Source organism: Oculina patagonica, chromosome 12 (assembly GCF_052425735.1).
Source record: "Oculina patagonica isolate OP01 chromosome 12, crgOcupat, whole genome shotgun sequence".
Lineage (NCBI taxonomy): Eukaryota > Metazoa > Cnidaria > Anthozoa > Scleractinia > Oculinidae > Oculina > Oculina patagonica.
Window position 1 is genome coordinate 3,554,715 of NC_135769.1, and position 16,341 is coordinate 3,571,055.

The following is a 16,341-nucleotide window of genomic DNA, read 5'->3' on the forward strand; positions in this document are numbered from 1 at the left end:
AAAAATCCCTGGACTAAAAAACTAACCCCCCCAAAAAATCCCTTGTCAAATTACCCCTAAATTGCCATTGATTATTCATCATACCATAAAATTAATACGCCAAGGCACTTAAGTTCGTTTTTAATACCCCAAGAAATCCCCTATTTGAATCAAGTCACCCAAAAAAATACTTGCCAAATCTTCCAACCCAAAAAAATCCTTCGATCATCCCTGTCATTTAAAAGCCGGAGTACCCCCCTGGGATCCTACCTGGGGTTTAAACAAAAGGATTTATTAAATTACAATCTTCTATAAATATATGTCTTTTTATACTTTTTAATTAAGTAGGACCAAGATGTATGTGTTGTAGTTTAAAGTGAATTTCAGGTAAAAATAATGATTAGTCTAGATAAATTTTGTACTTTCTTTGGGGTAAGACAAAAAAATCAATTCAAAGTAGTTAAAAATCATTTTGACCTGAAGTTCGTTTTAAACAAAAACATATTTTTATGGCTATTGATTTTGTGAAGACACGTTATGTTGTTTAAATTATGTAAGAAAGATTTATAAAAAAATGTTTTTTTTATTATTGTTGTTGTTGTTGTTATTATTATTATTATTATTATTAGTGATATCATTGTCAGCATTGTGTCGTCATCATTATCATCATCATCACCATTAGTAAAATATCCATAAGACTACTAAGGGGATGTCACTGCATGAGAAGTAATGGCTGGGGTAAACAGTCTGTACCTGGGCATTCAGCTAGTGCAGCGCACACTTGAGTGAAAGAAATAAAAAGCACTCTCTTGCTATTTCTTCATACCACTTAATCCACTTTCTGATTACCTGAAACAGGCTAAGCTTGCATTGATGGCAAATTTCTCCTGCAGTAGTAAAATAATTTTTGCGGGCCCAAGAGAGGCCCGCAACCCTAATCTTGACAGTGACCAGCGGATTGCGTTTTACGCGTGCGCGCCACGTTTATAAACCAGGACCAAACCAGAAGTTGAACATTTTTGTTCTTCCACTAAGCACGATCGGAATGCGAAAATGTGTTAATCACGACAGTTTGTCGTAACACCGGAAGAGAAAAATCTGTTCTCCAAGAGCTTGTCACATATTTAGATAAACCTTCTGTGACATTGAAGGCGTTATGTGTTGCTTTTGAGAACATTTGCTGTGATTGTATTACAGATAAACCACGTTAAAGCGAATGATTTCAAAAACGGTTATTGTCGAGAAATTCGTTTTAACACTGGCAACATAGCGAGTTTACCGACTGAGAAAAATCACATCTAAATTCACACTGCACCGCGTGTGAAAAATCCTTGCGTGACACGTTACTCAGAATAATTGTCTATTGTCCATTTGATCATTTCAGTCCTCCTTGTTCAGTCGTTTATTTATAATTATCGGCACTGCCTACCAGTAGTTTAAACCAAGTGGCAAAGCCCTGACCACTGACATTCCAGCAGGGGTATTTTGCAGAACGCAGACTGCAGAACGTAGAATGATGTTGACAAAACGGCGATAGTTTAATGTCCTAACCAACAAATAAAAGCTAACCATAGGCCAATTGGGGTAAAGCTAGCCACAAGCAAACCGGAGTGAAAGCTAACCACAAGCAAACTGTGGTAAAGCTTATAACCATAAGCAAACCGCTGACCACCATTCTGCGTTCTGCATTCTGCATTCTGCAAAATACCCATGCCGCTGACATATATTCTAGCAGAGTTTCCAAGACAGAAAATTCGATTTCTTTACTCAACCATGTTTAATCTACAAATTTAAAATTAATACACTATTAAAAAGTATTAAATACAAAGAAGTTTATTCCATTCAATAGCTTTTAGTTTTGATATGTTTTTGCTTCCATTTATCAACATGTCTTTTAATAACTTCCACAATAGTTTCTGAATGTTCTAAAAGTGCTGACTGAGCAGTTCCTGGCAAATTTATTTTTTCACTTCCTGGGTGCAACACATTGGAAACCTCATCCTGGGCTGTAGACCACACCTGATGGCATTAAGAAAGAGAAAACATCAATAACAAATAGAAACTTTCTTTTTGTGTTCGTATCCACACCCCTCCCACAGATGAATTTTTTTGTTGGAGTCCTTCCACCCTTCTGAAAGTCCAGTTAAGCCCTATACTTTACTTTAAAGGGGCTATGACATGCAACTTTATATTAGGAAATTTTGACACTGACCAACTGGTCATAGAATTAACTGAAATATCACAATAACGGCTTAAAACTGTAGAAGAACTCAAAAGAAACACAGAAAGGCCAAAGAGGGGCATGGATGGGCAAAATTCGAGAAGATTAAAGCAGATTGCGTCGGGTAAACTTGAAAATCGTCAGCCCGACTTTTTTCAAGTTTATCTCAATTTGTATGAAAGTGTCATTTTCAATACCTGAAAATCAACCTTGTTTGTTATATGGCCGTGATATTGCCAATAAATGACTTTTGCTCTGCCAATTTGAAGTTTACAGCTCTTAATTAACGAAAATAAAAAGAATTTCCTAAAATTATACCGTGACCTAGCCCCTTTAATGATTTTGGCTTTTAAGACTGCCACCATCTCAGAATTTTCAATTAACAATAAATGGGGTGGGTATGGATATTTTCTGGAACTGCACATCACAGGAAAAGTATGCAAGACAGTCATTCTCAGAAACCTACTTTCCCAAGGAAAGGTTAAAAGGGGTTGTACATGAGCACCGGGTATAAACTTCATAACACCCAGTTGATAGAAAGTTTGCCTTTTGCGCACAGTTCCTTCCCCATGTTGCAATGCATATAAACAGTGGAAACTCAATAACATGAAAGGCCAAGGAACTGGCAAAATATGTTCGCTATAACAAGGTTTTGTAAGTTATATTAGTGGGTCCTGTATACTGTAGAATTCCGGTTATAAGCCCTGGGCTTATACAACTTCGTAAGGATTTTTGGGTGGGCTTATAAGCGGAGGGGCTTATATTCGGGAGGGCTTATAAGCGGAAGGAAAAAAACGTTTCGAAAAGAGCCTCAGGAGTGTTGATCGAAATACGCTTTTAAGTTAAAACGCACAAAAAAGCAACATTTAGCCCTGTTCAGTACTGTCATCCGGTAGAGGGGGGCTTATATCTGGGGGGGGGGGGGGCTTATAACCGGCTGTATTTTTTTGTTTCCAGGTTGATGGGCCTATAACCGAGGGGGCTTATAAGTGGGGGGGCTTATAACCGGAATTTTACGGTATTTTAGTATTATTTGGTGGGGCAAGAATATTGTTCGTTGATACTAAGAACTTGTTATATAGAGGCATGTTCAATTGAGGTTTCACTGTATTACAATGTAGCATATAATTCCTCCAAATACATCAAGTCCCTCTTCATTAGAACAATCTATCAAAGGGGGAAGATAACCCTAATAAAATGTAAGGATGAAGGCCATCCCGGAAATTTTGAGTTTCTTCTGTCAGACTTTTGCAGATTTAATATTTAATATTTAATACTAACTTGGCTCCGATATGGCAGTCTAACCTCAAACCGTCGATATGCTTAACAATTTAATAGCGAGGTAAAAACAGAAAGAACTTACATGGGCTCGTGTACGATAGCTTCTCGAACTGATTTAAAATTATAGATTGTTCATTGTTCTTGTGGAAATCCTAAGCTAATAATATTGTCCAATAGTAGAATATTGTGACAGATAATTATCTTTAAAAGCGTAAAGGGCGCGAATTACATATGAGCGGAAAGCATGCAATAAAAAAATAGACACGCGACAGCTAGCGTGACAGTACAAACGATAAATATTCTCACGCGATATTTCCATGCGATAGCGTGACAGAACACTCCTCGCCTGGTATTTGTGAATACATGTACCACTAAAGTTAATACGTGTGGGTTAAACTATAGTGTTCCTTAATAGTGTTCCTCTGCTGCAGCAGGATGTTTCTCAGTTCTTCTGTGTTCAGCAGGATGGTTTACTTTCATCTGCTTTTAACAGGATACATTCTGTAATTGGTCGGTGGTAGTGTTTTTCGGATCCTTCCTTGGCCGTGATGAGGTCGACTTTTCGCACCTTTCCATCGCGGTCGGGTTGCGCTTTCGCGACTCTGGCAAGAGGCCAATCGTTCCTGGGTGCGTCCTTGGAGCAGAGAAGGACTAGATCGCCCTCTTGCAAGTTGCGGGACTTGTCTTGCCACTTTCTGCGAGGCTGTAACGTCGGAAGGTATTTTTGCGCCATCGTGACCAGAAGACATTGGCCAGATGCTGAACACGCTTCCACTGTTTACTATAGAGGTCTGTAGCGTTGAATTCTCCTGGTGGTTGTTTCAGCTGCTGAGGTTTCTGGGTAAGCAACGTGGCTGGAGTGAGGATTTCTGGCGCATCAGGATCGCTTGAGACTGGCACTAGTGGTCTGGCGTTCACGATAGCCGAGACTTCGGCCATCAGGGTTATTAAAACTTCGTGCGTGAGGTGTCTTGAAGGAACGTCCGCTAGTACAGCCTCGAGTACACGTCTCGTTACTCCGATCATTCGCTCCCAAGCTCCGCCGGCGTGGGACGCGTGGGGTGGATTGAAGACCCACTCGCATCCTTCCTTGAGTAAGTAACTCCGTGTGGTGCTGACGTCAGAAGGTGTCAGTACACCCTGGAGTTCGTTGCGCGCGCCTACAAAGTTGGAGCCACAATCGGAGCGTATTTGAATCACTGGCCCCCGTAGCGCTAGGAATCTGCGCAAGGCGTTTATAAAACTGGAGGTGTCCATGGATTCGATGACTTCGATGTGGATGGCTCGGCTCGACAGGCATGTAAACAGAACAGCCCAACGTTTGGCGTTAGAGAGACCTCCTCTGGTGCGTCGAGCGCAGACTTGCCATGGGCCGAATACATCGAGTCCTACGTAGCTGAATGGGGGTGCAGGGCTGACGCGATCGACTGGTAAATCGGCCATTTTCTGAGTCTGGCGCTGGCCTCTTAATTTCTTACACTTAAGGCACTTGTCGATGATGCTGTTCACCATTCTTTTTCCTCCAATGATCCAGTAGCCGCTGCTTCGAATTAAGCCGTGGGTAAAGACTCTTCCTTGATGCTGTACTTTGCAATGATAATGGTTGATGATGAGCTCCGAGGTGTGACACGACTTTGGCAGGATGAGAGGGTGGCGTTCTCCATTACTGATGTCTGCTTCGTTTAGTCTGCCACCAACACGGAGTAGTCCGTCTTTGTCGAGGACGGGGCACAAGTTTGCTAAGGGACTGGTGCTGGGAAGCTTTTCTGAACGTTTTAGACACTCGATGTCTTTCCTGAAGGCTTCGTACTGGACGCTTCTAAGGATTATGACCTTGGCTTGCTCATATACTAGCGTTGAAGGGACTTCCTCCTCTACTCGGGCTTTGCTGTGCGACTGTGCGACTGTGATGAGCTTTGCGACCGCTCCTTGTAGCGTGGACCATTGGGAGAATCTTGAGAAACGCTCCGATCCAAGACTCGTGCAGGGCTCCACCTTAGTCGCTAGTGCCTTTACGTCTGAGCGCTCTTCGGGGTCATCAGCCAGCACTTCTGCTGCAATGTTTCCCTCTTGAATTGAGGTCGTTAGATCGCTGTTGTACAAGAACTTTGGTCCAGTGTGCCACGTACTCTCCTTAAGGTCCTTTGCTTCCACCAATCGAGTAGCTAGATCCGCTGGATTCTGTTGTGTGGAAACATAGCGCCACTGTTGTACTGGGATTGGGCCTTTGCTGAAATCTAAGTTGTGAAGGCCGCTCGCGTGATCCTCGGACGGGAACGCTTCCACGACCTCCGCATGACTCGAGGCAACTTTGTGTAGGCGAAGGTTCGCTGTGGCCAACATGGTTTGGGTGCGTCTCAGCAAATCTATTGCGTCTTCAGTGGTTGGAGCTGAGTGAAGGCCGTCATCTACGTAGAAGTTTCTGTGTACAAAGGCCTTCGCGTCAGAACCAAACTCGTTCTCTCCGACCTCCGCGGTTTTGCGCAGGCCGTAGTTCGCTACTGCTGGGGATGATGTGTTGCCAAATATGTGGACTTTCATCCTGTACTCCGTTATCTCGCCATTAGGGTCGTTGTTCTCGTACCATAGGAATCTTAACAAATCTCTGTGGCACTCTTTGACTTTAAAAGAATGAAACATCTGCTCGATGTCGGCTACCATTGCAACTGGGTTCTGACGAAATCGTAAGAGCACTCCGAGAAGGCCGTTTGTTAAGTCGGGACCAGATAATAGGAGACTGTTGAGCGATATTCCGTTACATTCAGCTGCTGAGTCGAAGACGACCCGTATCTTGTCTGGCTTTTTCGGATGATAAATTCCAAAGTGTGGCAGGTACCAACACGGTTTGCTGGAGTTTAAGCTTTCTGCTGGTACGAGTTCGGCGTGGTCATGGTCGAAGATTTTCTGCATGAAGGCAAAGTACTGGGCCTTCATAGTTGGTTTTCTATCTAGAGTTCGACGAGTAGACTTCAGGCGTTTCATGGCGTTGCCACGACTAGTGGGGAGGTCTTTTACTGCATGGCGTAGGGGTAGTGGTGCCTCCCAACTGCCGTTTTCGTCCTTCGTCATGCCATGCTCCATGATTTCTAGAAACCTTCGGTCTTCAGTAGACGTTCCTGGTTTGTTGTCGTGTTGCGTTCTCACGAACACGTTGCGTGCCAAGCCGTCGTCAAATGCGCTGCCAAAGAAGGGCGCGTCTTCTTCTTGGTCGCCCCACGCCGCTGAGGTGGTGCCGTGTTTAACGTGGAAACGGTTGGGGCAAGGTACGAACAGTGAAGGCCGTCCATCGTGAAGCACTTGGGTTTTGAACGTAGAGATACGTTCTGGTTCGTGGGCACCATTCAGGCAGGCGTTTCCGATAACTACCCAGCCTAACTCTAGCCTCTGACCCCAAGGTGCGTTTCTGGATCCGTTGCGTGACTCATGGACCTTGTGGAGGGGAGGGAATGTCTCGACCGACAAGTAGTAGAATCTCTGCGTGGTCGTCGAGTTCTGGAATTTCCTTTGCAATAGGCATCGGGTGTGGATGCGCTTGCGCTACTTGCGGAGTTGGAATTTCTTCTCGGTTATTTGGGATTTCGTCGCACTCTGTGAGCGTTGGGAGATGACATTGTATGCGCTGGTCAATAGATTCTATTATTAGTCCTTGCCCACGTCTCCCTTTGGTCTCCTTAACTCCAGAACACGTCTTCAGAGTGTATGGGGTAGTTGAACCCTTGATGTTTAGTAGGTCGAACAGTTTTCCTCTACATAGAGAGTAATTGCTCTGGTCGTCGATGATAACGTAGGCCCTGATCTTTTTCTCAGGTGCGCTTTCGGCGTAGACGTTGGCCAAACAGATCTTAGCGCAGGATCTTCCAGCTCTCCCCGTGGTTTGACTGCACACCTCAGTGCATCTGTTCGTCACGGTTGGGGTTTCCGCCTGTTGGGAGGTTCCTTCTGCTTGCTCCTCGCCGTGCTTCTGCTCCGTCCTGGCTGAGGCCTTTGTGTCTTGTTTGTTGTCATCAGGATGGAGAACGGTGGCGTGTTTGTTGCTGTTACATACTCGGCAGTGAGGAGTGAAGGCGCAATCCTTTGCACAATGTGAGGAAGAAGCGACACAGCGGAAGCAAACACGGTGCTGCGATAGTAAGTCCGTGCGTTCACTATAAGGTTTGGCTTTAAGTGCGCGACATGCCCTCAAGGGGTGGGGCTTTTCGTGAAGAAAACACCACTTGCTAGGGTCGCTCACGATGGGCGTTTCCTCGTCTGTGCGTGGCTCGGCTCCGGTAATTTCGGTTTTGGTAGACGTAATTCTTTGCCGAGTGTTCCCAGGACTAAATGGGGGCCTGAGGGGAGAACTATCCGTGGGTGAGTGTGTAGGTTTGTCGACGTTTTCCATGGTTAGGTATGGGTCGTTTTTCTCGCGCGAGATCGCCTGGATGAAGTCCGAGAATTCGTCAAAGGGGGGATAGTCGACGTCGTGCTGACCTTTATATTTGAACGCGTGTCTTTGCCATCTTCCTTGGAGGTCGTCGGATAACTTAGCCACGGCCGACCTTAAATATGCTGGCTCGTCGAGAATTTTCAGGCCTCTTAATCCTCCGTCATTTTTAGCGCACTGCAACTCAAGCAGCAGATCTCCGAACTCTTGAAGTTGTTTATTTTCTCGGTTCCCTATCTTTGGGAATGTTCTAAGTTTTTCGAGGTGGACTTGCGTGACGACAGCATTCGAACCAAACCTCTCCCCTAGTTTGAGCCAGACTTCGTTTAATCCCTTCCCCCGGATTTTGGATATACGCGTTGCTTAGCCTCTGCACGAGACGCTTCGATTCGTTCGTTGTGTTATCGATAATTAAAGAAAGTTGTTCGCTGGGGCTAAGGTTTACTCCTTTGATCATGTTGTGGAAAGAACCTTTCCAGGAGTGGAAATTTTCTGGGCGATCATCGAATTTTTTGATCTTATTTGATATCAGCTCTCTACGGGCCATAAATTCGATGTAAGGAACCATGACAGCGTTGCTTGGGCTCGCGGGAGTAGGCGTGTTCGGGTTAAGTACGCTTGGAGACAGGACTTCCGGTTGAGTGACTGGCTCTTGCTTGGCTTCTAATTTTGGTTCAAAAAGTCCCGTTCGCTCTGGGTTTTCCTTTTTAATGATGTCGTCGCGCGCTAAGGGAGACGATTGTTTTTGCACTTCTAAGTACTCCTGTACGCGTTGGTTAGGGCTTGCGAGCAGGAGTTCGTGCGCGTCAAATTCCTTGTAAACATCCAGGCCGGATTCATTTAGCTCTTCGTCGATAGCTTTCGCTGTTGCTAATGCAATTGCCGCCTCCTCGTCTAAGCGCAAGGCTTCGAGCCTGGCCTTTTCGTGTCTCTTACGTCTAGCTAGAGCGAGTTCTTCTTCCTCAATCAAGAGGGCTGAACGCGACTCGATTTCTAATCTTTGTTTTTGTAATTCAGCTCTTTTAAGTGCGGCGGCGACTTTTCCTCTTGCTTTTATTCGCATGGATGTGGCCGACGAGTTGACAGATCCTGTCATCGAACTTTGCATGCCTGTGGATCCCATTTCAAACAATAAGTCTTTTATTTGTTCATTGGCGTCTTTCAAGGCGTTGTCAACATATGCCTTACGCGAAGCCGCAGTTTCTTCGATTATTTTTCGCTCTCGAGATATTTCGCTCGAGCTAGTGCTAGCGGTGAACTCTTGCAAAGCTAAAATCTCTAGCTGATAAGCGTTAAACATGGACCTCGCTTCTGAAATACCTTGTCGGATTTCTTCAACAGACTGATCTGGCGATTGAAGTTTCGTGACCTGCTTCAAAATTCTTTTCCATAGGTCCTCGAGCTTATTTTCTGTCTCTACTAGTTTATTCTCGATTACCTTTAACGAGGGCTTGCTGATTCTTTTTTGAAGGCCGGCGCCCGTCTCATGGTCGTCTTCATTCTCTTCTATGGCTCCACTTGCCCCTGATGGCTGTCCGGCTGGCGGATTGATGTCTTCGCCGTTTGTATCCATGGCGGATCCTTTGCCAACTAGCTGAGCAGTTCTGGTTGCGTTCTGAGCGTGAAAGTCCTCTGTTTTTACTGTTCCGATACCTCGGCCGATACTAACTTGGCTCCGATATGGCAGTCTAACCTCAAACCGTCGATATGCTTAACAATTTAATAGCGAGGTAAAAACAGAAAGAACTTACATGGGCTCGTGTACGATAGCTTCTCGAACTGATTTAAAATTATAGATTGTTCATTGTTCTTGTGGAAATCCTAAGCTAATAATATTGTCCAATAGTAGAATATTGTGACAGATAATTATCTTTAAAAGCGTAAAGGGCGCGAATTACATATGAGCGGAAAGCATGCAATAAAAAAATAGACACGCGACAGCTAGCGTGACAGTACAAACGATAAATATTCTCACGCGATATTTCCATGCGATAGCGTGACAGAACAGAATTGTCCTCAACATTTTTTGCAACCTACTGATATTTCATCTTCAGCTTCCCAGAATTTTTTTTCTGATCTCTGATCTCTTTCCAGTACATTCCCAATACACGAACTTCATTCTTGCCCAAGAAAAGAATGTTAGAAACTGTTTTGACTGTAAATTCATCGCATAAAAAAAGCTTTCAACTCTTACCTTGTCTAACTTTTTGTCCAGTTTGTCATCATATAAAGCACTGCTGATAACTGACACATCCGCTGACTGAGTAAATGGCTTCAATTTCCGTACCATCCTCATTTGAGATAAGCTTTCATTTGCGAAGAAAAATTCATCAACTCCAGCACTAAGGTGACCAGGTTTACACAGAAGATACTTCTGTCTTGTTGTGACATTAAATGGCAATGATTTGTGTTGCATTGGCGCCTTCATTAATCCAAGAATCAGAGCCATCCTTGTGATCCCAGTCGCAGCAGAAAACTGTAAAGCTTGTTGATTAGACACGTAACGTTCAAACCACAGTTTTGTCCAGTCATCGCCAAACATTCCTTCCACAAGAGGATTTATTAACACAAGACTTGCAACATTGTTTTCAAACATCTGAGTGTAAAATCTTGCATTTACTGCTCCAAGCTCTGCTCCAACGAGAATAAATGGTTTAGGCTGCTCAGAGCTTAAAGTGAAGAGCCGGTGAAAGTCTTCAACCATCCTTTCGCTTGTTGATAACTTGCCTCGTTTTGATTGTTCTGGATCTGACCAATTGACAAAAGGCCTCTCGCTGAAACCAAGTCCTGCTCTATCATAAACACATACTCTGGCCACCTTGGAAATCTGAGGTGCAATCAATGCCCAAGCATCCAATGATTTAGCTGTTGGTGCGTCTAGAATGACGGTAGGTGGACCACGCCCTGAACAACTCATGAACAGTTTTTGCTTCCAACCAATATCATACAACTCCCCTGAAAATATAGAAAAAAACATTTAGTACTCAAAAAACCTAGAGCTCTACATTAATCAATATTAGGTGTCTGATTTTACCAATTAAGATAAGAAAGGTGGCAACATGAACAAAATGAGTTACCAGTTTTATTTACCATCTCAAGTCTATAAGATACTGGTAAATGGGACCATTAATATCAACAACACTTACTTTCAAAAGCTGCAACAACCTTATAAAATAAAATTCCCTGATTTTAAGGGATTGGAATTGTCCTGACTACGTAATCTTAATTCACTGACTTGGCCTTGAAAAATATTTCTTTTTCCCTTACTTTTCTTCTCAACCTGGTCCACCAGCAAACATGTCCCAAGGGTGATTAAATTCAAATTTCCCCTTGCTATGTCAATACACACTTCACCATACAAGTCATGAGAATTAACCAAATAATCACCACTGGAAAATGGTCTTAATAGTTGAAGCAAATTTCTCCTAACTAGTACAGTAAGAAATTGTACGGAGGTCATATAAGGGAAGCCTCCAGCCATGTGGCCCATACTGCTGGAGCTTATCCCGGTTTTGGTAGCATTAAATGGCTAGAAATATTTCTACTCCCCACTGAATGGGATGCTAGTCCATCCCAGGGTACCAGTGACATAATGCTGGGGGGGGGGGGTACCCATTTATACACCTGGGTGGAGAGAGGCACTATGAGAGTAAAGTGTCTTGCCCAAGAACACAACACAGTGACCCTGGCCAGGTCTCCAACCCGGACCCCTCCATCCGGAGTCCAGTGCACTAACCATTAGGCCACCGCACCCCGGAGGTCATAAGGAAGAATTTTTATGTTGATCATGGAGTTTAAAGGATTAAAAGATTTAACTACTGACCAGGTGGTCTTAGTGCAACTTCCTCTCGATACAATGCAGCATGATTAAGAAAACCAGGAATCAACAGGACCAAGGAATACTTCAGCAAACCCCACAAGCTGCTGCTTGGCTGTTTCTCAGGAACATCTTTTTCAGTTGAAGAGTTTGTCTATTTACAACAACAGAAAGAGCACATTTTATTTGAAAGGTTATCCTTAAAAATTGTCAGGGGGTAAAACAAATACAGAATGTGTTATTTGATCATTTTTACCTGCACATGTTTGCCATTTTTATTTTCAGCTTTCCGTAGCCTCATTTTTCGTCCTTAAAACAGAAATATAATAACTGTTATATTATTTATTGGCATGCTCATATTCACTTAAACACATTTTAAATTCTCCTATATGAGGAAGCTATATTTAAAGGCCTGGTTCACACTAGCGACATAAGGACAACAACATGGACATAAGGACAAAGAAAAGTTCAGTTCTTTCCTTATATCCTTATTATACCTGCCAACTTTTTGGGGTCAAAGAGGCCCTGCCAGGGGGGTTCCCGTGTCACTTGTCTAAATTTAAATATGTGCCATGTCGCTGTTTTACCGCTCTTCATGTCGCTGTCGGTAATTAAATTGAAGGAAAATTGCTTGTCCTTGTCGGAATTTTAGTTTTTTTCATAAGGGTTGTTGTTTGTCGCAATTTTATTAGTATGCTGTCGCTACTTTTTGGGCCATGTCGCTTGTCGGAATTTACCCTGGCAGGGCCTCATCAAAGGCGTGAGATAGTTATCCCGAGAGTGCTAGGATTTCAGGAGATGTCACGATCATTTCCGAAGATTCCCGAAGATGCATGTCCAAAGTATTCAGAAGACGTTCCGAACATATCCCGAACACAGTCCCAGGATGCGTTTTGCTAAACACAATCACATTCTCAATGCTTTTCATGTCAAAACTCTGAGATTTTGGTGAAAGAATCATGGTTAACTCAGTTTACATGGAGTTTTCATTTCTCACATTGGTTTGAGTTCACATATTTTTGGAAAGTGTGCTATTTGTGGTTGTAATAACTCAAATTTTTCAAATAGGCGTGAGAAATTGGTTCGTAAGTTTGAGTTGGCCTGAGATCAAAGTTTCCAACTCGCAGGTGTGAGACTCACGCCCAAGGCGTGAGAGTTAGCAGGTATACGTTATGCTTATGTCATTATGTTCCAACTACGTCCTAATGTTATGTTGTTCACACTGGTGATGTAACACATCAACATAAGGTGTTTTTTTGCATGTGTGACCTTGCTGTTATTTTCTCAAACAAGATGATTCCAGTCAGTTCCCATCACCAGAGCTCATGAACCGGATCAGAAGGATTGCCAGCAGTCTCTGGTACATAAATCCTACCAAATTTCAACATTTCTAAGAAAATGGGGTTATTGATGGCATGCAGAACCTTTAGCAAAAGGCTAATGAAGTCCCCGGGAAGACCCTAGTATATTTTTCCAAAGATGTTGACAGAAAATCAGGACCTTATATAATCCTGCCTCTTCTTTTTTGGAGGGGAGAGGTTGGGGAATTATAGGATAATGCATGCAATTGAAACACGTTTTCTGTTAGTACCGGTAACTTTTGAAAGCATTCTCCGTAAAAACTAAAATCTTAAATTAAGTAGTTCTGAGGTAAGAGGTTTCTTTTATCTTAAATTAAGTTTTAAAATCATCTAAATGTAAGACAAAATCGTCTCAATGTAAGATGAGTATCCCTTAAATGAAGAGTTCTGAGGTAAGATACATTTTCGTCTTAAATTAAGATTTGAACCATCTTTGCATAAGATGTTTTTGTCTCTAATATTAAGGTGGATCCTTCTTAGCACACAAACGACGGTTATTTTTTAAATAAGATTTTTTTCAAAAATATAACCGTCACTTGTATTCGCAAGCGCGTCGGGAAGCGCGTTCGGAGAATATACTTGAATTGAAGTTTACCTTATTTTACAGCCCAAGAGAGACGAGAACACAACAAATGCAAAACAAAAACGCTTAATTTTAATTCAGTCATTAAAAAACATACAAACAAGGATAAATGAAAAGAATTTACATGAGAATTAATAAGCTTAAAAGTCTTAGCTGTTATCGGCGGATCCAACGTTGTGTTACAGAGTCAATGAATTCATTGAATGCACCCCTTCTTCAGCTCAGTCAGCTTCAGTTCTTCATGCAGTCATCTAATTCAACTCCAGACATTTTCCTACTGTCTAAATTCATTCACAGTAATATTCTGCATGTGTCTTTTGCTACTCACAGTCCTCACAGTTTGCCATCTTTAGCGGATCATTTTCCATGAGTTTCGTTGCTAATGAAATCAAAAGCCCTCTGGGCTTAGTGTCTCGTGTCACTATTTAGAGTTTATTTAAAAAAGAGATCGCTTTTCACGTCTATTTATTGCTTGCAAAGTTGATCAGTTATAGGACTCCAATAACAGCAGAAAAAGATGACAGACAGATACTTAGCTGTGGAAAAACGCTGTATTGCACTTTGGTTCACTAAGCATACATTCTACTGTATACTTATACTATGACTTCCATGTGCTTTCTTCACGCTATATGAGATATCGCTTTGGGTGTTTATTCGTGAATGCTTAGCCTGTTAAGTGATAATGACATGCGAGTGGTGATGATTTTGTTAATGCTTATAACCTCTTCTCCTGATTTAGTATTGATATTGTGAGGAGTTTTGGTCACTCTTGAGCCGGTCTTAATGTTTTTGTAACGCCAAAGCTACAACGCAGCGGCTGAAGAACGTGTAAATTACAGTCATTTTCTTCGCTATTTAAATCTACTGAATGAAATATTCTGCTAGGTTCTGATTAATAGAAAACATTCGATCTTGCTTGACACGTGATTCCGCGCGAACGTACGCAATAAACTACGTAGTAGTGTTTAACTCGCACAAATCTCACTTTTAAAGAGAGACTAACTTCTACACAGAGCTTACTATGCTGTACCATAACTGGTCATAACTTTAAAATGGTTGGGTATTCAATCGACTAACGATTCAAACGATTCAAACCTTTTGTTCAAACGACATGTGCTATGTGTGCAAGATTAACTTTGACATTCTATCCCGAACCGCCAACTAATTGCTTAGATTACAATCCCTCTTTAACCCCGATACAATCTGTTGCCGCGGCTAAATTTAAAAAAAAGTTGTCTACACAAAGATAAGAACAATGCTTACAGATCAAACAACTGATATTTACATCGTCCTCTCTTTCAGCAACATTTTTACCATTAGGTATACTAGTTACGTTGATATAAAAGCTATATCTGCTATATTCCACGACTGTAATCTCTATAAATACAGTTGTAACAGTAAATATTCTGTTGAAACCTCCACCATTTTCCTACGCGTTGTAAGCAGAAATGATTTTCAACTACTTTCCAAAACCATCAAGATAAAATAATAGATATCAAATGAAAGCACGCTATTCTTTAAATTGGCAAAGTGAAGCTGTTATTCTGATACATCTCACAATTGCACAAATTAAAACTTTACAAGCAACCACAAGACAAGACACTCCAAAGAGATTTTAGAGCTTCATGTTAAAAACTGCTTTTCTCGCTCAATTTAAGTTGCGGTATACTAGCATTATATGCACAACAACGACAACGAAAAATTTACAGGCAGGTCCATCTAATGACATCTTGTTGATTATTAGACACTTCTGCTTTTCAGATCCGTTCTAAAACTCATCAATATCATTTCTCTCTTTCGGTTAGTACATTGTATTATGCGTTTGTAATAACCTGGTGTATTTCATTCTTCTTCTACGCGTTTTCTGCTTGAGTTACAATAAATTTCATTGATTTTCAGTACAATCTTGTCGGCAAAGGTTAGAATGTTATTTTAAGAACGTAAAACTTGTCTGTATTTTTCTTGATAACTGCTGGCTGCAGCTCAAATATATCCAAAATTAAAAAGCGTACAGCTAATTTAAAGGAAAAAAATGCGTCACATCTACGTGTATTCCTCATAAGAGCTTCATTCATGAACTGAAAAGGCTGTTGTTGTCGTATATAAAAGTTGTGTTCATTGTAGCGTGGAATTCACAGCAGGATATATGAAGCTACATGTAGTGCCTCTTGACTCGGGTCAATCTTCGGGTCAAAAAATAAAAAACAATGTATGTTTTGCGCTTTAGATTGACATTTCTGCTCTTCAATCCTAAGAAAACTCATGAAATATAATTTCCCTCTTTCGGTCATACATTGAGTTCTACCTTTACCTCAGAGCCGAGTGTTAACGAGGCTTTGCAAATCGAAAGTGTAAATGTTTCTCTCGATGAATCAGAACCGCCTGAAAAAAGAAAGGCAAAAAAGTACGACTCCAGACTGGCAGAGTTCTTTTATTGAAATGTGGGAAAAAGTATGGAACAGCACAACGCTAGATTTGAACAAACAAACGCCACAGTTGACATTTTTAAAGATTTGGCATCAAAATAATTGTCTTTATCTAATCGTTTATCTTCTGTTATTAAATTGTTGTTATTCATGCCACAAAGGTCACCCCTTTCAATACAAAGTTGTGCAAAAGTCACGTAGCAATCATAGTCTTTTTTAGAATGCTCGTTTTTTGTTCAACCTTTTTCAA

General features: G+C 41.9%; 2 protein-coding genes across 3 annotated transcripts in view; both read right to left on the minus strand.

The window, feature by feature from the left end:
- Positions 1–1,716: 1,716 nt before the first annotated feature.
- Positions 1,717–16,341, minus strand: part of LOC144632767 (uncharacterized) — a 16,034-nt gene continuing 1,409 nt past the window's right edge. The window contains exons 2-5 of one of the 2 annotated variants that reach the window (XM_078491489.1): positions 11,978–12,030; positions 11,728–11,875; positions 10,099–10,859; positions 1,717–1,998 (exon numbers count right to left, since the gene is read on the minus strand). In XM_078491489.1, the coding sequence (XP_078347615.1) occupies positions 1,822–1,998; positions 10,099–10,859; positions 11,728–11,875; positions 11,978–12,022 (1,131 nt within the window). In that variant the 5' untranslated portion in view covers positions 12,023–12,030 and the 3' untranslated portion in view covers positions 1,717–1,821. Of the gene's footprint in view, positions 1,999–10,098; positions 10,860–11,727; positions 11,876–11,977; positions 13,093–16,341 lie in introns of both variants that reach the window. The other variant, XM_078491490.1, reaches the window with a different exon arrangement.
- LOC144632053 (uncharacterized) lies at positions 4,133–6,623 on the minus strand. Its single transcript, XM_078490658.1, has one exon. It carries the CDS (start codon positions 6,560–6,562, stop codon positions 4,133–4,135), a length of 2,430 nt encoding a protein of 809 aa, XP_078346784.1. The 5' UTR covers positions 6,563–6,623.

Coding starts and splice junctions, on each gene's coding strand:
- LOC144632053 (XM_078490658.1), bottom strand. CDS start 6,562: ATGGAGCATGGCATGACGAAGGACGAAAACGGCAGTTGGGAGGCACCA.